At 37.9% G+C, this 20589-nt stretch overlaps 1 protein-coding gene across 3 annotated transcripts in view; it reads right to left on the bottom strand.

The window, feature by feature from the left end:
• Positions 1-20589, bottom strand: part of LOC149070677 (zinc finger protein 236-like) — a 101723-nt gene that overhangs the window by 69236 nt on the left and 11898 nt on the right. For all 3 annotated transcript variants that reach the window (XM_089249136.1, XM_089249138.1, XM_089249137.1), the window contains 3 exons: positions 19470-19615; positions 12635-12762; positions 7071-8677 (listed from right to left, as the gene is read on the bottom strand). In XM_089249136.1, the coding sequence (XP_089105262.1) occupies positions 7071-8677; positions 12635-12762; positions 19470-19615 (1881 nt within the window). The remainder of the gene's footprint in view (positions 1-7070; positions 8678-12634; positions 12763-19469; positions 19616-20589) is intronic.

Raw genomic sequence — 20589 nt, 5'->3', positions numbered from 1 at the left:
AGCTGCGACTTGATCACAATGTCCTTTCCTGCCAAGTCTAGCGCTTTTTTGAGAGCCGTCACTATATTTTCCTCGCGTGTAGCGGCTGGAATGTCTCTCAGAAGAATTGCAGTCCTCTTGGTCCTGGGAGGCCGTGCCGTCATGACTTCGCGGAGGTTTCTGTCTGTGGACAATTCCACCTTGAATGATTGTGCGTTTTTTATGCTTCTGAAGTCCACTGCAATTCCCTTCTGTATCGACCGGATCCTGGCCTGTGATTCACCTATTCCCTTGCTCCTCAGGTGCCGAGTGATGACGGGTGCCAAAAGACCAAGATCTTCCAGGTACTTTGGGTATACCAGTATTGTATTTATCTTCTCCCCGTTGGATATGACCGCGGCGTATGTTCTTCCGTGTTGTGTGACATCGGAGATGCCAGCCATTACCCTGAGTCTTTCGTTGATGTTGGGTACTTTCTCGTTGGCTGTGCGCTCAAGAATCCTCGTTCCAACCCGTGGGCTCCAAGTGATTCTCTTCGTACTTCCAGGGTCCCATCGATGGGGCAGGGCTCCACTGGTGGTGTTCCTCCCGTCCGGGTCCTCCTGTAGAGTATGTCGATGTGTATGTCGAGATGAAGATTGGAGATTGCGGTTGGGATGATCAAGAGCTTGCTTTGGACCCGTAGGAAGGGCATGTATAGGAGATAGAACGAATCGAACTCTGCGGGAAGATATTTCCTTCTTCTTTTTGGCTTTTCGCTTGGTAACTGTGATGAAGTCGGAGTCAGAGTCCAGCGTCGCCTCATCAACTGTTTCGTAGGCAGACATGTCGGACGGAGGACTGTCAAGCGAGGAAGATATTTCCGTGAAGATATTTTCTGGGAAAATATTTCTGCGGGAAGATATTTCCTTCTTCTTTTTGGCTTTTCGCCTGGTGACTGTGAAGAAGTCGGAGTCAGAGTCCAGCATCACCTCATCAACTGTTTCGTAGGCAGACATGTCGGACGGAGGGCTGTCAAGCGAGGAAGAACCATGGCCTTCCTCCGTTGATTTATGGGATGAAGGACAATCTTGAAGTAGCGGCTTTGTCTCTTCTATAAGTGAGTCTGTTGTTTGCGTAGCAAAAGATGTTGTAGAAGAGCTGAGAGACAAAGCCGCTGAAGATGTAGAATTATTGGCAGTAGTAGTAGCGGGAAGGATAGATGACGGTTCAGCAGAAGAAGATGTCGATCGTGTGCGATTTTCCCGTTGAGGTTTACCCACATATTGTTCTATGCCACTGGTTTGCGTATGTGAATCTGTCCGTTCTCCGAGTCCTTCAATCCAATTAAGGATTATGTCTAGAAGTTTGTTGGCTCTTTTCCTGGGTTTAAGAGGTATGTTGTATTCAAACGATGGGGTTCCTCTAACACCAGTAAAAGAGTTAAGAATTTCTTTTATGTCTGTAGCCATGTGCATGATGTTCAAGTATTTTCGGTTGCGTTCGAAAATATGGAAGGTGAAGATCTGTTCACTATTGTCATTATCCGAGGAATAGATTTCAGGGCTAAGTAGGGAGGAAGGGAGGGCTTTCGTAGGAGACAAGGTTGGCAAATTAGTGACGGGCGATAAAGCTGGAACATGATGAGAGCATTTCTGTAGAAGTTTTGAAGCCGATCTTGTAATTCTTTTTCCAGAGAGGGAACTTCTTTTGTTGATATAAACCTGTGGTGTCGGTGTAGCTAGCTGGGTGAGAGGAGCGACTACGTTGGTGACTGCAGATGATTCGTTGGAGCAATCAATGGCATATTTTAGGCCCGGACATTCATTTAAACTATCTTCATAGTAGGTCGGTAATGAATAGTCCGTTGCAGAATCAGCTGTTGGACGATCTATAGTCTGTTTGATGGTTTTCTTCTTAGCTTTATTGGTTTTAGCCTTTTCTTGCGTCGTGTTGATAGTATGTTCCTTGAATTTATACTTGTGGAGGCGCTTGGTCTTGGATTTAGGGACAGAGAGACCATGAGGCATCGACGAGGCGGAGAGTATTGGTGATGAGGCGGTAACTGTCGAATGCATGTGAGCATCTTTAGTATGTTTTGGCGAGTGCGTCTGAGGATATTTCATGAAGATCTGGGCCAGAAGGCCTTTCGCCTTGGAAGACTTCGGTGTATCTTGAATTGATGTCATAGCTGTAGTATAAGGAGAATTTTTTGCATGCTGGTTCGTGTCATGCGTAGATGGCGAAGCATATGATGAGCGTTGTGTGTCAGGAGGTTGGCTGTATGCGGTTTCCTTACTTTTCTGCTTCTTAGAAGAGTGACAATGGCTTCTTTTTGGGCAGTCGATATATACGAAGGATGGATGCTCCATACAGCTGTCTTTCCCGAGGTTTTGGCTATTGTTTCGGGATGAGGTAATGTTTTGGCATGCAGTAACTGGTGTCGTCGTCATCTGGGGGTCCACATGAGTCGTAGCGTAACGAGGTGCTGGATCCTGTTGAGTATGCTGCTTAGGAGGCTGCGACTCTTGTGTAGGAGAGGATTCGGCAACTGGAGAGATGTCTTTGAACAGATCTTCTAAGATTTCTCTGTCCACTTGCGGTATGTCGATCGTTTTGGACGTGATAGACATGATTGATACAATAGTTAAATACAATGAGCTAATCACAACGAATCAGAAAATTAATTGGACACAGAAACATAGGGGAAAAATCTGATTCGCAGGATTTAGAGTTCTAAGCTCAAGAAGAAATATATGTAAGATGTCAGAGTTAGGAGACAGAGATTGACGCCTATATATATATATAGAAATATGAAAAATAGTTTATTGAAAGGAATAAAGTAGCGTAAAGGAGAGTAGATTGATCTTGTACTCAAGCCATTGTATACAGCTCATCCTTAATGTTAATGTACACCGTATTATAAAAAATCGTAAAATCGGGGATATTTCGATAACTAATTGGTCAAATTGAATATAAAATATATCAAAGTTTTCAGAAATATATAATCTATTCAAATCTATAAAAAGGAAAGATGTAGCTGTGATAGAATCTCAAATCCGTTAGTCTCGTTGTAAAATCGAAGCTTATTCTAGATAATTTGCTGAAGATGAAAAATAGGCTCAAATAATCATTTATATATAAATCTGGCAATAGAATTATTGAAAGGCATTGTAAAGCTGATCAGGGAATAAATTTAATAATTTCAGCTCGGTATTACCGAATATACAAGGTCCATCAATATAAAGACATCTCTTATCTTTGCTAGATATGGCGAATCGTTCCAAAAACGGGAAAATATTCAAAAATCACACAAAATCGATATATTTCTATGATATTTCAAGCAAGTGATAATTAAGAGTGACTAATAAAAGAAAAATAATAAGAATCAAACTCAAAAAGCAGCGAGAAGGTACTAGATGAAGGCCCCGAAGAAGTCGCTATGCTGTAACATTGCGAAGAGGAAGGTGTTCACCGCGATGGTCGTATCTTCCGAAGTAGCCGTTCGATTCACTAGCGGTTTTCACCAGGGTGTAGCGGACATGCAGATGTAGAAGGGCACATAAAGAATCCAAGGATTCACACACTGCAAAATAATGAAAAGATGAATTCCAGGAATATAAGCACGGAGCGTCGCAATTGATAACTTGCTTAGTTCGCGCCTTTTAAAAGACCCTACAATCTGACTACTGCTCATAACATTTTGAGGTACCCCCTCCCCCCTCCCACAGCCAGAAGTTACAAGGGTTAAGATATGATAAGGTGAACTGATGGCCAGCCAGGTGTCATGTCATCCTGTTACTGTCAAAATGGTTCTTCAGCAACTGCTTTGCTGGTATTGCAATGTCATTTTGATGAAAGTTGTGCTATCCACGCATTGATGCTGTTGAAGTGCCGAAATGATGTGGTTGCACAGAATAGATTGTACTGCTGACCAAGTACAGCATGCACATTTTGCACTACTTGCACTTTGCTTTCTTTTTCCAAATAAATTTCCATTGTTTCAGAAGTATCCATGAAAATTTTCGTCATTCTCACTTGAACAAATGGACACTATCACAAATCGAAAATTTAAACACTTTACTCGTCATAATTTCTCTCCAATTACAATTTGGTTTCAAAAAGCTTAGCATAAAAAAGAGTAAAATCAAATTGCTCTGAAATTGTTAATTTGTAATGTGTTTGATCATAAGACAAGTAAAACAAAAAGCATAAAAAGTAGCATATCTGATTTGATTAAAACTAGGAGAAATGTAATCATTTATAAAATATAATTTAAATTGTTTTGCAATCACTGGATATAACAGTTTGTGAAAACTATCAGATGTCTCTCTCGTCTGAAACTATCATTATGGGGTTGAAAAGACTGACTGATCATAAATCAAAAATAACAGTAGAGATGAATTAGAATCATCTTCTGTTTGCTCAAGATTAGACTGTTTCAACAATGTGTAATCTAAGGCTCTTTCCAGCTGAAATGATTATGTTATTAAACTTTTGGTTGGGCCTCAGATCCAGCTTCTTCCTTTGTATGAAGTCAAAGTAAACAGAGTTGAAATACAATTGAGCCTCGATTTAACAAATTCTCACTGTTCTGCTTAAAACCTTCATTATAAAGGAAATCTGTTAAATAGAAATTTGTAAATTGAGTAAAATGAGAAAAACAGACTGAATCTGGTACCGAACACCTTTATTAACTTTAACACATATCCTAAACTGTAGAAAAGTCTGAATTGTTTTATAAAGAACACATTTTTCATAAAAATTTTCACATCTTCATAAAGATTGAAACACATCATCTGTAACATTTTCTTGAAACTATAATCCCCCTTCATATAGTATCAAATGCTGTTAGAATTTTTCTTGGAGGGATTTCTTAATAACCTCTCCATTATCATCATCATTCAGGGGCCGTTCAAGTATTATGTATACAAATTTTTAGCCATTTTTGACCCCCTCCCCCCTTGCCAGCAAAATTTCGTCATCACTGCCCCCACCTCCTAACGCATATTGGTGGGATCAGAAACGTATGCAGGAGGGGGCATAGGGGACTTTTTTTTTAATGCAAAAGATATTTTTAAAAAAATTAAAATTTCCAAAGAAAATACCTTTATATGTTGTTATAATCAATTTCTGTTAATTTCAATCCTATTTGAAGGGTAATAACTCAAAATTTCTCTTTTTAAAAATTCATTGCGACCCACTCCTTTATGCCATATGTAGTAAACCCTTGACCCGCAGACCAAATGTGGCCCTGAAGGTTATCTGATCTGCTTGCACCCCTCAAACCTAATTTTGTAAAAATGAACTAAACGGCACATTTACAAATCGCTTAATGACCCGTGGCACAATTCCAGAGCATTTAAGTGGCCCGTGGCACATTTTCAAATCACTGAAGTAGACTTCAAAGATCACTTTCACATTCAAATATCGCCTAAGTAACCCACGACACAGTTACAGAACACTTAAATGAATGTCTTTCAGATGCTGCAGATTTTCAATAAAATTTTGAAAATTTTGATTTGAATCTGCAAATCATCATCATATTCAGCATCACTTTTGAAAGCAGCTTTAACAAAATAGTTCCTTATAGTAGTCAGATGCAGTCACATCACACTGCCAAGCCTTCAACTTTGATATGGAGATTCTTAAATTAATACTCAATTGTCTATGCACTCACTCGCTGCTCTCCAAACCAAGAATAACTTTTTGTAGGATTCTTTTTTGATAATGAAGGCTTAAAATTTTTTATAATGCCTTGATCCAATGACTAAAGCCCCAAAGCAGAATGCGCCAAAATGTGCGACGTACGTCGCCGAACAACCAGTGCTGTTGCAGAACAATCTGGAAGAATTTTAAGAATAGTGAAGAAAAACACTATTATGTACATGCAAATTTTTACCGCAGAACATTTTCAGTCAGCTGAGGGTTCGTTGCAGAACATCGCAAAACATTCTGCTTTGGGGGACTAAAGTTTTGAAGTTGTACTAGCCAATAGAAAAAAAATTCATGTTCTTCAATTTGCATTCTGAAGCACAGTCAGGCAGATGTGCAGGACAGTTGTCTATAAGTAAAATAATTTTATGACAATGTTTTTCTAGTTATTTATCCCATTTTGACAGCCACTCTTCAAATCACAGAAAACTAACTTCAGTTGCCACAGTGGTGGTCTGCTGAAGTTGGTTTTTTGTGGTTTCCAACTTTAAGGAACAAATGTGAGCCAATCTCTCCTTTAAAAAGTCTCGCCGCAAAGAGCAGCATGCCTACATCAGTACAATTATTCAATCATTATACTTCACTAATTAGTTAGAACACTTGATGGCAGCACACTACACATAACAAGCATTGCAAGAAACAAACTTCACGTTAGGTTCACAACACATACCCAGATTCCGGCTTCAGCATGATCAATTTGTAAAAAATTCCACAGAGGAATGTGTATGAGGTGCATGTATGGTTGAGTAATAGTAGGTTTAGCCACTCTTCAAAATTTGTAGAAGTCTCATCTATGACTTTTCATTAAAATTATAGTCCGCCTTTAAGGATTTGTTCCTTTGAAACAACTGGGGTTTTGACTTTTCTACAGATTACTCTAACGGTTTTAATTTTCCTTCACCAGTCATATCCGCACATAACAAAACAGTTATTCTCTGTTAGCCATTTTTCCCTCAAGAAAATGAGAAGTCATGAAATGTAGCAAAAGAAAAAGAAAATTTGTAAAAAAAACAACAAAAAAAATCGTAGAAAAAACTTTGTTATGCAGAAATTATCATTTGTAATATGGAAAGTGAATAGCATGTGAATGTCGTTCAAAATCAAGGTTCTGTAGAAAATGTCATTGAATGATAAACTTTATTAAATGGAAATTTGTTGAATGAAGACTCGACTGTATTCCGATCAGCAAGAGGGTGAAAGATGATTCTCATTCATCTACAATGACATTTATTTAGGATCATTATCCCATCAAATGTCTGGTATGCTCTAAGTCTTTAAAAAAAAACAACAAAGAAATTTTGTGCAATCATAATATAGTACCCACAGTGTAAACATTGTTTTTTGCAACATACAAAACTCTTAAGCTACAATTTATAAACACTTGTAAATAAACTCACCATTATCACATCCTGTTGTACATTAACCATATCGGGACCATGTAAGACTTCTGGTTGCAACAAGCTGTTTACAAGAGGCACAACCTGCGCTTTGGGGTCATCCTCATCACCAGAATGTGCAGCGTCCGACACAATAGTCACTGTCATACCACCAGAACTACCTTGTGACAGTTCGTGTCTGTGGCTTCGCATATGCTTCCGGCAACTCAAAGTTGTTTTGAAAGTCTTCTGGCAATAGGGACACATAAAAGGCCTTTCATTAGTATGTATAAGATAATGTCTCTTTAAAGATCCTCTAGTCGTGAAAGCTGATTCGCAGACATCACACTTGTAGGCTTTAACACCAGAATGAGTTTTTATGTGAGCTTTAAGAACTCCATTTGAAACAAAAAATCTGTGACAGAGTTGGCATTCAAACGGCTTCTCTCCACTGTGTGATAACATGTGCTGTTTTAAGTGACTGGACTTTTTGAAAGCTCTAAGACAAGTCTCGCACTGGTGAGGCCTATCAGCAGTTTTTTCTTGAGGGGGTGGTGCAATGTCACTTTTACTTGGTGGTTGCACATATCCAGAGTCGGTTATCAGTATTGGTTCAGGAAGTATGAAATCACTGACATTCACATTATTGGTCTTGTTGGCTTTTGATTTTCTGGTCTTTTTACCAGGGCTATCTTTCTGGTGGGACAGCATATGACTTCTTCTGTGGCCTGAAGTACGGAAATTTTTGCCACAGTAACAACAGGAGTAAGGTTTGGCACCAGTATGCAATAGAAAGTGAACACGAAGACTTCCAGCGGAAGAAAACATCTTGTTACAAACTTCACATTTGAATTCTTTTATTCCACTGTGAGTTCTTGAGTGAGCAGTTAAAGTACTCTTCACTGCAAATGAACGATAGCACATATCACACTTATAAGGTTTTTCATGAGTATGAATACGAATGTGACGCACAAGATCACTGGGTTTTTTGAACTCCTTGCTGCAATAAATACATTGGTACCATCGTATTTTACCCACTTTTCTCACAAAGTGTTTGTTGACTCTCCCAGTCGCAGTATCAGTGACTGTCATGACAAGAGCCTTGGAGAGAATTTCCTTCTTGTTCTCCACACTTTTAGGTGCTTCATTGCTTGATGCAAGGCCACTGTTTTCCAGTGCCTGCTGTAATATATCAGAGCTGACCCTGCTACTGTCTGCAATTTTATCAATTTCTTTTGTTTGTGCATCAGCATCATCTGCATCTTGGTGCCGGCTTATGCTTAAGAGTTGAGATATCACTTCATCTACCTGTTTGTTGAGATCATTCCCTTCAGCTTCATTTGTTTGTGATGAAAAGACATTAGCATGAAAACGTCTCAAATGAGCGTGCAAACTGCCCAACTTCTTAAAACTGCAAGTACAATGAGTGCATTGATGTACAGCATTTCCCTTGGTCAACATATGCACACGCTGGACGTGCGCTCTTAGATTGCCTCGCTGAGAAAATGTTGCCGGACAGAATTCACAGTTATGAGGACGAATCCCACTATGCTTTGTCATGTGGATCTGCAATGCACCTTTCTGATTGAATGCTTTGTTGCAAGTACTGCAAACAAATGGCTTCTCTCCTGAAAAAAAGAGAAAAAATACTGTTCACGCTCGTGCTTAGCATGTTGTGAGACAGGGTTTCTTTTTTTTTTAATTAGTTATTAAGTTGTATTTTTTTAAATACTATTGTTCGAATTAAACCTTTTTCCTTTTGTAAAGGAAGAGAGGTCATAGCATAGATGCTGGACTATTTGGATTCATGTTAAATTTCTGTTTTTTCCGTTTTGGAATTCTCATTACTTTCTTTAAGCAAACACAGCAAACATATAACACTGGAAATTAAATGAAATACTATATTTTAACTTTATAAAGAACCCCCTGATTTTTTTTGGCTTAAAACTTCGAAAAAAGTTTTCATCAAAGGTATTTTTTTATATTTTAAGATATAAAAAAAAAATGTTATTCACATCATAGAAACAATTAAATTTTTCATTGTTCTCATCAAACACATCCCAATCAGCTACATCAACTAATCATTATATATCACCATCAGAGTCACACTTATCGTAAATTGCATCTTCCTCAGTACCATCCATGTCGCTGCTTAATATCCACGTATAAGGAAATCCTCCTTACTTTTGAAACAAAAGTTTTGGCAAAAAGGGGTTCTTTATACACATTAAAATACGATAAAACTAATTGAGAAGCACAATTAGTTTCTCAACAAGAACATTTCAACAACTAATTTTCAAATGCAAATTGTGTAGCAAAAGTTTTCTTTCAAGTTTGAAGGTATGATACACAAATGATTTAGCTACAACACAATGAATCAACGTTACAGTTACAGTTGTTAAAATTACTGAAAGTATGAGTATTTTATTAGTATTCTATTTTTTCATCAAATATTTGATTTGGTTTAATGTTGATTAGGTATTTAGCTAACTGCACAGTGCAAATCCAGGACATGATAGAAACATTTTAAAAAAGACAAATTACAAAAATAAAATTTAATACTGTATTTATTGCATGGTTTTTTTAAAAATTTCAGGTAGTCACGTCAGAAAATATGAACAGTGACAATTCTAGCCAGGCCATCAACAAATGTTGCTGGGCTGTATCCCCCACTCAAAATGGCTTTTTTTTAGTGGGAACACAGAACTTGTGTCCATATGAGTATGTATATAATTATATTAAAAAAATATTTAGAACTTCATGTATCCACAGTAGGACTTTTGTCCTACTTGTAGGAGTCACAAGTTTATAATTTGTTCTTAAGAGTTATTTGTACCATGAAAAACTGGTACCTTGAAGCAAACTTCCCATTCAAAATAATGGCTATATTTCTTTAGGTTATTCTATATCCCACGATATTAATACTCCTACACAAAATTAATTAGCATGGTGCAGTACAAAGCAGAATATAAGTAGTTTTGATCACTGTATAATATCACTGTCCGCTTCGACCAGTTTAAAGCTATTTTGAATTTTACGTTTATGTTTATCTTTAACCGTGAAACTGCCTAAAATTAGTTTCTGCTGATGATGGGTATGTTGAGGTATGTGAGCATTCCATTTAGATAAGTGAGATTTTTTTAAAGTGCTGTTTAGTGTCTCCTACAGGTGACACCAGGACTGAGGACAAAGACAAAGTCAGTGTTTTATAATACAGGTATACACAAATTTATTTCACTGGATTAACGAAATGGCAACTTCAGTTCTAGTATGGCAAGGATTTTACCATTGCATACAGTGAAACTGCTATATAACAATATTATCTATAATGATATAATCACCTATATAACAATGTAACTCTCTTGTTCGAGTACACTTCCCATGATACTAATACATATTCCCTCAACAACCATTCAACAAATACTTAACTACACTGGTGTAAGAAATTAAGAGAATTTGCAGACTTGGTCGATTATCTCTAGAACTACATTACCGATTTTAATGAAATTTGATATGTACATACATTGATACAATACGAAACAAATAACCATTCAATAATTGTAATACACACGCATGATCCTGCGTAACACTCGTTGGAGTTGGAAGGTATGAAACAGCGGTTGCAGAATATATAACAAAAAAATGGGTTAGTAGATGGGTTAATAGGGGGTATGGTCCCCTCTTACAGATATACAGGTCTCGCAGCGTGATTTCATACTTGAAATAAGGCAGTTTATCATTTCCTGTGGCAATTGGTCCCACTCGTTCAGCAACACTGTTTTAATTCCCTGGATGGTTCCCAGAGGGGGGTTGTGAGTTGCAATTGCCCTCCCCAGAGCGTTCCAGACATGCTCTATAGGGTTAAGGTCTGGAGATCTGGCTGGCCAATCCCTCCAGCGAATATCCTCACTCTCTAGAAAATCATCGAGCAGAAGAGCTCTATGGGGCCTCGCGTTATCATCCATTAAAATGAACTCAGGGCCAACTGCACCCCTGAAAAGGTGCACATAGGGCTCCAAGACCTCATCCCTATCCCTCACACCAGTCACAGTGCCTCTTTCAAAGACATGGAGAGGTGTGCGGCCATCCAACATGATGCCTGCCCAGACCATTAAACCTCCTCCGCCATAATGGTCGATTTTGCGGACATTGGAGGGTAGGTAGTGGGTCCCTGGTTCTCTCCATATGAACGTAAGGTGAGAATCGGTGCTTAGGCTGAACCGGGACTCATCAGTGAAGAGAACGGTCGCTCATTGATCCATACTCCAATCTCTATGCTCTCCGCACCATGATAAACGGATTCTCCTGTGCGTAGAAGTGAGCGGGACGCAAACAGCAGGTCTTCTTGCAAACAACCCTCTCTCATGAAGTCTTTTGGAAACAGTCACCCTTGATACACGGGTTCCTGTGGCTGCCTACAAGTCACGAGAGAGCTGAGAAGCTGTAGCACTCCTGTTACGCCTTGCTATAATAGACAAATGGCGATCTTCTCTGGCCGTCGTGGCTCTTGGACGACCTTGCGTAACGCTGGGCGTTAAATTGAACTCTCAACAAATCTGGACTTGAGATTGGCCTGCTTCTAGCCTCCCCACAATTCGCCACCTCATTCCATCATCTAAACCTTGGTGGTTACTCATTTTTACTGTTACAATTTGAAATGAACCGATTGCTGCAAAATAACACCAAGAAATTCGCTAAGGTGTGCTAGCGAACGAAATGAATCTTAACTTACGCGCACTTATAAAGCCTGTTTCTCTACTGGCTCCGCCTACACATATGTGTACGCTTACGTATTTGACGTACAAGATTTGCATTTTTGTCTAGAAGCAGTGGTTTTACATTCAGTTCAGTTCTTTTCATGAAATTCAATAAAATATGCAAATTCTCTTAATTTATTTCACCAGTGTATGATAATTCCCTTACAGTGATACATTTTTTCATTCCCTTGAATACTGATGTACTGTATAAGAATTTCACTGAATATATTTTCATATATATTTTTATAACTTATACAAAAATTGCCATGTTTTTAAGACAAATAAATTCCATTGGTCGAATAGTCGACGTGTTTCGGCTCTTCAATGGAGAGCCGTCATCAGGACCTCGTGGTCAGAATTCACACGAATGAGTCGTGGAGGGGTGATGTTTACGTCTGGTCATCCGAAGAGTTCGCCTTTGTATTTGCTGCGTCCGAGTGGTCTTTGGATGCGAATTAGGGATGCAAATTTATTTGTCTTAAAAACGTGGTAATTTTTGTTTAAATTAAAACCAGGCAAAGTTTCTCATTTTTGTGATATATTTTTATAAATAGTTTTTTTTTCAATTATCTATAAAAATACATATAATTTAATTAATGCAAACAATTTAATTTTTTAGGGCACAATACTGAATATCTGTTCCACCTCTACTCACTAGTATATAAATTATTCTTTCCAGACATGCTTTTTATGCCAGGTTTCAGTTGTCATGATATTATTTGTATGAAATTGACATTTCAATGTTCTTGCTCTTTAAATCAGGAATTAAAATAATATTTTCGAAATTATCAATAGTGTAATAGGAGAGGAAAATGTGTTTTTTCTTACCAGTATGTATACGGACGTGTCGAACAAGCTGACTAGGCTTCTTAAACTGTTTGCCACAAGTATAGCACTTATGCGGGAAAGCTGATCGATCCAAATGTTTCTTGTAGGTTTTATGAGACAATGATACCCTGCATAAATGCAAAGTTGGAACTATAAGAAAACAAAACCAATTTCTTCTTTCAAACTCAAAAAATATAAAAAAAGAGAAGGGGGGGGGGGGTTGGGCAAACCTGGAACGGCTCCTCACAAATATTGAATGGAACATTATAAAGTAAAATGCATTTTAGAAAGCTTTCAACTTTTTGTTTTCTCAAAACAATGAAAAATCTTGTTGCATTTACATATGACCTACTAAAAAATAGTATTGTTGACATGAAGAAAAAAAAGAGGGCTTCACAGATGTTAATGGGACATTAGTGTTATGAAGGGTTCATTCGAAATTTCTTTCAACTATGCATCTCTACCCGAGAAACAAACGCAGTTGTCTTTTCACACGAAGGATGAACTGGATTAAAATATTATTTAATACACATGATACATACTGTACAAATTCTCTAGCACATTCGAAAAAAGACTGCTTCCATTCGAGCCGAAAGCATCGTTTCAACTATATCTTGTACACTACAGACAGAGAGAGAGAGAAAAAAAAGCAAAAACAAAACACAGAGGGAGAGAGGTTTCGTTAATGACGTCACAATCGTCTGGGTCAAATCTGACACCACAAAATATATGAGAAAAACATCTTCTCTCTCCCACGCACATACACTCATACACCGATTCGCGACATCCTCCCACCTTGAGTTTATGCCAATTAAACTCAATATTCTCAGATCAAAATAAACATTATACTAATTGCATAAAATTTTCACAAAAATATTCAGATATATCACAATACTTACCAAAATAAATGATAAAGAGTTTTCTCGAAGCATAATGACATAAACTCTCAAAAAAATGTAAAAAATTCCGAATAGCATATTAAAATATCAAAATCATTAAAAAAAAATCATCACAAAGTATGCAATAAAATTTAACTATAACTCAAACGTTCAGGAACAGTCACTTTTCTCCCGCTTTTTGTTCGCAAAACTGGATCCGGGGCCGATTGTTCTTCCAGTTTATGTTCGATCTCCATATGGTAAAGCCTCTGAATCGGTCTCAGAAGTTCACCAGTGTCCGTTTTCACTCGAACAAGTCCAGTGTGACCATCTTTCCCTGGAATCAGATCTATCACACGAGTCAAGGACCAGTATGGACGTTTTCTGTCACTTTCTACGAGAACAACATCACCAACAGAGAGAGACTTGACTTTTCCTCTACGGAACGTTTGTTGACGCAACTGTCCCAGATATTCTGAACGAAATCTTTGTCTTAGCAAATCTCGCAACTTCTGTCGGTATAAGGCTCTTTTATTCAACTCTTTGGTATTTACAGCATCCAGGTCCGCAACGCTTGATGATCGTATCTCCATCAGGAACATCGATGGTGTCAACGGTGCCAGATCTTCAACATCTTCTGTCACATACGTAAGAGGTCTGTCATTGACAACAGACTCACAATCACAGAGTGCTGTGATCAGCTCTTCGTAGGATAGAGATGCTCGTCCTAATACTCTTCTTAGGATGCGTTTTACCATTGGGATCAACCGCTCCCACCATCCTCCCCACCAAGCAGCAGTAGGAGGATTAAATTTCCAACTAATCCTTTGAATAGCCACTGCAGCAGAGATCTCATCCCAGTTAATGCTTGAGAATGCCTTATTCGCTCCAACGAAATTTGTTCCATTGTCCGAATAGATTGTTGATGGTCTTCCCCTCCTAGCAATGAAACGTTGCAAGCTTTGGAGAAAGGCTTCAGTTGATAGTGATGTCACAAGCTCTAAGTGTACAGCTCGGTACACCGCACATGTATATAACACGATCCATGATTTCTGTCCCTCTTTCAGATACAATGGACCGGCCAGATCAACTCCCACTATCTGAAATACTGCTGCGTCTTGCACTCTGTTTTCCGGCAAGGCTATAGGAACAGACTCTACTTTACGTGCATTGAACCTCTTACATGTCACACAACGTTGAACAACAAACCGAACCGTTTTCCTTGCTTTTATGATCCAATATTCTTCACGTAAACTGCTCATCAAGAGAGAAACTCCGGCATGTAGAAGTTCCTTATGTTTCCACGAAATCAGGGTATGTACAACTGGATGATCCGAAGGCAGGAGGACTGGATATCTGAAATTTTTGGTGTCCTTTCTGTACATAACTGGCGTTTTTATTCTGATTATACCAAATTCATCAACGACTGGCCTCAATACTCGTATTTTTTCATCATCGAAACCCTTGAATGCTTCCTTCTGAATCAGTATAACAAGCATTCTTTCTGCGCGCTGTATTTCAAAACAGTTGATGTCCAACTCTTTCGAAACATCCAATTTTTTCAAATTATTGATGAACCTTAGGATCCAAGCCAGCATTCGTACTATTTTCAAGTACGATGAAAAATACCTGTAATACCAGCCATCTGGTTTCGAACTTTCATTATGTGCAATCAATACACCTTTTCGCTTTTCAGAATTGACAACTTCTTCATCTGGCAATTCGACAACCCGTTGCCAAGTAGACTCGCGCTCACTCAACCATGCTGGTCCCTCCCACCATCTTAGATTTAATAGATGTTCAACCGAACAACCTCTTGAGGGAAGGTCAGCAGGATTTTGTTTTCCAGCGATATGCCTCCATTCGTTTATATGAGTCAACTTTCTTATTTCAAGTACACGATTATAAACGAATACACCCCAGTGCACATCTCTTTGGATCCAACTTAAAGCAGTTGTCGAGTCACTCCAATAGTAAACCTTCAGTTCCGGTATGTCCATGTCAGAAATAACGGTGCTGCCTAATCTTGCCCCAATACAACATGCTAAAAGTTCTAAGCGAGGAATTGTTATGCTCTTCAACGGAGCAACTCTGGTACGTGATTGAACGAAATTCACTGAAACACAGTCCGCTGTTTCGATTCTCAAAAAAATGCAAGTAGAATAAGCATATTTGCTTGCGTCACAAAATATGTGAAGACTGACTTTCTTATCAGTAAATCGACCTAGATTCACCCATCTCGATATACTAATAGTAGGAATTAATCGTATGCCTTTTACCCATTTCCAAAATTGTTTGGCCAAATGGTCGGGTAAATTTTCATCCCACTTCAACTCTAGTTTCCAGCACTCTTGTAAAATTAACTTAGGAAGCAAAGTGACCAGTGAAGTAAATCCAATGGGATCGAATACTCTATTTGCCAATGAAAGCAAAACTCGTTTCGTAGCTACAATTTTCTCTTCTTCCGGTAGCTCGACTCTGCAGGAAAGTAGGTCATTCTCTGAATCCCAGTTTAGGCCAAGAACTGGAACGGGATCCGTACTATGTGATGTAGTGATAATACCAAGAGAATGATTGGACCTCCAGTCTCTTAGATTGAATTTTGCGGATGAAAGAAGTAGTTGCGATTCTATTATAAACTTATTCGCTTCATCAACTGAGTTCAGGCTGCACACACAGTTGTCTACGTAAAAAGATTCTTTCAGAGTTCTAGCTGTAGTGGATAGGCCATCAGGAGCCTTGTCAAGATGATGATTCAGTGTAGCAGCTAATAAGAAAGGACTGCAATTGACTCCGAACACTACACGCTTATGCCTGTACACAACTATCTGATCTTTATCCCTTTTCCACAAAAATCGCAAATAATCTCTTTTTCTCTAACACTAATCTGTAGAAAAGCTTTTTCAATGTCAGAGGTTACTGCAATAGGAAATTTCCGGAAGCGATTCAATAACGTTGGAATTATCTCGATTAAATTTGGACCCTCACTCAATTCCTTGAATACTGGTCTATGCGGGAGAAAATGAACCTGCATTTGTTTTTTGTCAGTCACCCTTTCGATAATTTGCACTTTCAACCACGAATCAAAAACTTCCTGATAGATATCAGTTTTATTCGAAACAATTAGTTTCTTATAAGTAGTTGAAAGTCGTTTCTCTGCCAAGCCTTTGTTTGTGGGCAAATGCGAATTATCCAATATCCACGGCAATGCAACTTCATACCTTCCATCACAATCAACATTTAAGGTATTTTTGAAATATTGTATTGTCTGCTCATGGATTTCAGATGTTGTTTGTGACTCAACGGGATCAGTGATGCCTAAAGTGTCCAATCTCCATAATTCTGTACAGGAAGCATTGAGAAATAACGATGTTGTTAACAAAGCATGATTTGGAGTGTTTTTCTCAATTACTCTGGGCATTTTTCCCATTAGAGTCCATCCCAGATGGGTTTGTACCACAACTGGACCACTTTTCAATGATTTAATATTTCCCGTTAGCAATTTACCAGCTATATCTGCACCTATAAGCAATTTGATATCGGGTTCAACGCGATATGATAGATTTTCCATGTCAGTGATATGAATACCACATTTGGTCAATTCACTGATCCATGGACCGTTTGATATACTCCTGATATCGGAACATATTTTTGTCTGATCTAAACAGAACATATTGCAACTCCATTGGTTGTTAAGACTCTTAACATGAACTTTGTATTTATGGTGTAATTTTTCTTTTGTCTCAACACCACCAAACAGTTTATGAACCAATTTAATCTCGTCACAACTGTCAAGTTTCAAAAAATCAATGACATCTTTTTTCAAATATGTTCTCTCGGACCCAGTATCAATGATGGCTCTAATAGATTTCTCTCGATCACCATGCTTTACTCTAACTATCAGAGTCTGCAATAAAACATTAGAATCGGTTGCTTGATTTGTCAGTACGTTATCTCCCTTCTCTAATTTAGTACTTTCTAATTCTACATTTTTAACCTCAGTGGGAAAGTCTCCTTGACACATTACTGACAAATGTCTTCTATTGCAATTAGAACATCTGACTTTGGCTCTACAGTTTCGCGAGATATGATTTCTCTTAAGGCATGCAAAACAAGCTCCCCTTTTCATAATCAAATTTCGCTTTTCATCGTATGATAGTGAGCTTGTCTTAAAACACTTATCTGACGAATGAAATTTACCACAAAATATACAAGATTCGTCAGTCTTTTTAAGCATGCGTTGTTTATCAATCTTATGATGGACCATTAAATCATTAGCTGTGGCAATACAAAGCTCTTCAGCGATGAGCTTGTTTGGTCTCTTGGTTTTTTCAAAGCCAAGTCCGGCATGAGCCAAAACAACTCGCTCTTCCGATATCACTTCGTTTCTCAAAAATTCTAAGATAGAATCCAAGTCACTCTTACCTTCTATCTTTCCTCGCTCTCTTTCCCAAACTCTCAAGATATCCACAGGAAGGCATGATTCAACTAGTGGAAAAAGAATACTTGCAAATTTATCCTCAGTGACACCTAGAGTCTCTAATGATCGTAATTTTGTCTCCAGGCTGTCGTATAGATTTGCGAGCTTGAACTCCTTCCTGGAACCACTGTTGTTGCTCAAGACCAGATGAAGAAGATCGCGCACATAAACTTGGATTAGTGTATCCTCACGACCGAAGCGATTCTTCATTTGCGTAATAGCCTTTTCGTAGTTCTCCGCTGTCATTGGAAAACTGTTGATGACCTGCGAAGCTCGAGAATTCGGAACCATACACTGCGAGAGATAGTGAAACTTGTCTTCCGTAGCGATATCTGTATCTTCGTGAATTTTTTCAAACTGGCTCCAGAATCCAAGATATTCTCTGGCATCCCCAGAAAACTTTAGTTCCAGTTTCAGAAGCTTGAACTTTCGCTTTGTTGTAGAAGCAGCTCATCGACTTGCGATTTCGCTCCTTGTGAAAAAACCTTGTTTTCTAGTCTCAATTTGAGAGCTAGAAATCGATCACGGTAGGTTTCAGCTTGAAGGAAGTCTCTTTCAAATTCTTCTTCCTCAAACAGTTCAGAAATGCTTGTTTGGACGGAATCCAATCTCTCAAATTTATCGCACATCTGATTGAGAAGAACTTGAAGACTTTCTGAATCACAAGTGTCTTTTTGCAGCTCTTCTGCAATAGCGTTCATTGCTACCGTCAGCGACGTGCGAAGAGATTTTCTTTTTACTTTCAGTGCTTCCATGGTCGGCTCAGCGAAACTCAAAATAAAAAAAAGAAAGCACTATGTATCTGTGTTCGTAAGTTCACGATGTCCTCCGTGTCCCTGTTCGGGCGCCAAAAAAATGTTATGAAGGGTTCATTCGAAATTTCTTTCAACTATGCATCTCTACCCGACAAACAAACGCAGTTGTCTTTTCACACGAAGGATGAACTGGATTAAAATATTATTTAATACACATGATACATACTGTACAAATTCTCTAGCACATTCGAAAAAAGACTGCTTCCATTCGAGCCGAAAGCATCGTTTCAACTATATCTTGTACACTACAGACAGAGAGAGAGAGAAAAAAAAGCAAAAACAAAACACAGAGGGAGAGAGGTTTCGTTAATGACGTCACAATCGTCTGGGTCAAATCTGACACCACAAAATATATGAGAAAAACATCTTCTCTCTCCCACGCACATACACTCATACACCGATTCGCGACAATTAGGTTGTATCACATGAAATGTTGGCTTTATGGACTCAGGTCATAAACCTCTTAATCCTTTTTCCCAAATCCATGCACTACGGAATTGTAGATAATAAATGTACAATTTAAATCAAAGAAGAAATCAATAATTATCTTTATATGAAGACGTATGGTTGAAATGTTTAAAATGTGTGCAAAAAAATATGTCAAGTGCACAAGAATGGAAAAAAAAGAATAAATTAATTTTTGTGGTTCTCAACCGACTTACTTCAGTTTATAATGCAGTTTCATGTGATCTTTCAAATGTATCAGTTTAAGAAAACTTTGGTTGCACTTCTTACACCTGAACGAAGAACCTGCGTTCTCCTCTTCTACTTGAACTTTGATGCCACAGATATGTCTATCAAGCTTGAACTGTAAAAAATGAATGAGCTACTACTAAAATATCTTTCTATCGCCACTTATTGAGAAACAAATCCAAAAAACTCAAACACATAACTGAGTAGTGATATGGAAAACACATTTTTTGTAAACGTTTTCACTCAAGGGGGGGGGGGGGGAATTTATGTATATAACACATTCTAATGAGAAATGGACAATTAAAGTTGTGTGTAATCTAAGTATTACATTAATAGAATATAAATAAAATATGTGAAATCAAGCAAATGAAAAACAATTTATCTCCAAAGCATCTTGAATTAAAGTATGTAATATATTTGCAAAGTGTTTCAGCAATTTTGAAATTCCATTACTTTTAAAAAAAAATTTTAAATTTCAATATCTTATAATATACAGTGGAACCCCAATTTAACAAATCAGAAGAAAAAGACAATTTTATTTGTAAAATTGAAGAAATCGTTAAATCAGGGTCAAATTGATCAGGAGAAAAACACTAGAAATGGCAAATTTTAAACATAAATTATTTTGAGGGTTGCTGTCACAATATATTTCTGACAACAATTTTAAAAAAGTACATAAATTTAGGAATAAAGTCTGGATGCATGAACAAATTGCTTGACAGAAAGTTTGTTTAATACTTCTAACACATTTTTATCAAATTCTGTTGAAATTGTTAGTGTTTTGCTGATCGAAAAATGTTTTCTCTTCAGATGACCCATCATTTTTCACTTGTAAGACAGAACACAAACTTGAAGTAACTTTGTTTTTTTTTTTTTACTGAAATCTAAACATGTGGACAGCGCAATGTTTTATGGCATTGGTGTTACATATATCAATTTCTGAAACCTCCCCATGTACATTCGGAATGGCTTTATTGCCTCCTTTACACAAAACAGAACAGATTCCTTTTCCCCCTTTTTTGTTTGTCTCTAAAGAAAAGCTGAAGGTCAATTCCTGGGGAGTCAAATCTTTGGATTGTGGATTTTAGT

The sequence above is a fragment of the Pholcus phalangioides genome, unplaced genomic scaffold, assembly GCF_987345545.1.
Source record: "Pholcus phalangioides strain wild (caught in Gottingen) unplaced genomic scaffold, Ppha-v1.0 ptg000021l_1, whole genome shotgun sequence".
NCBI lineage: Eukaryota > Metazoa > Arthropoda > Arachnida > Araneae > Pholcidae > Pholcus > Pholcus phalangioides.
This window is presented reverse-complemented; position numbering and strand designations above follow the sequence as displayed.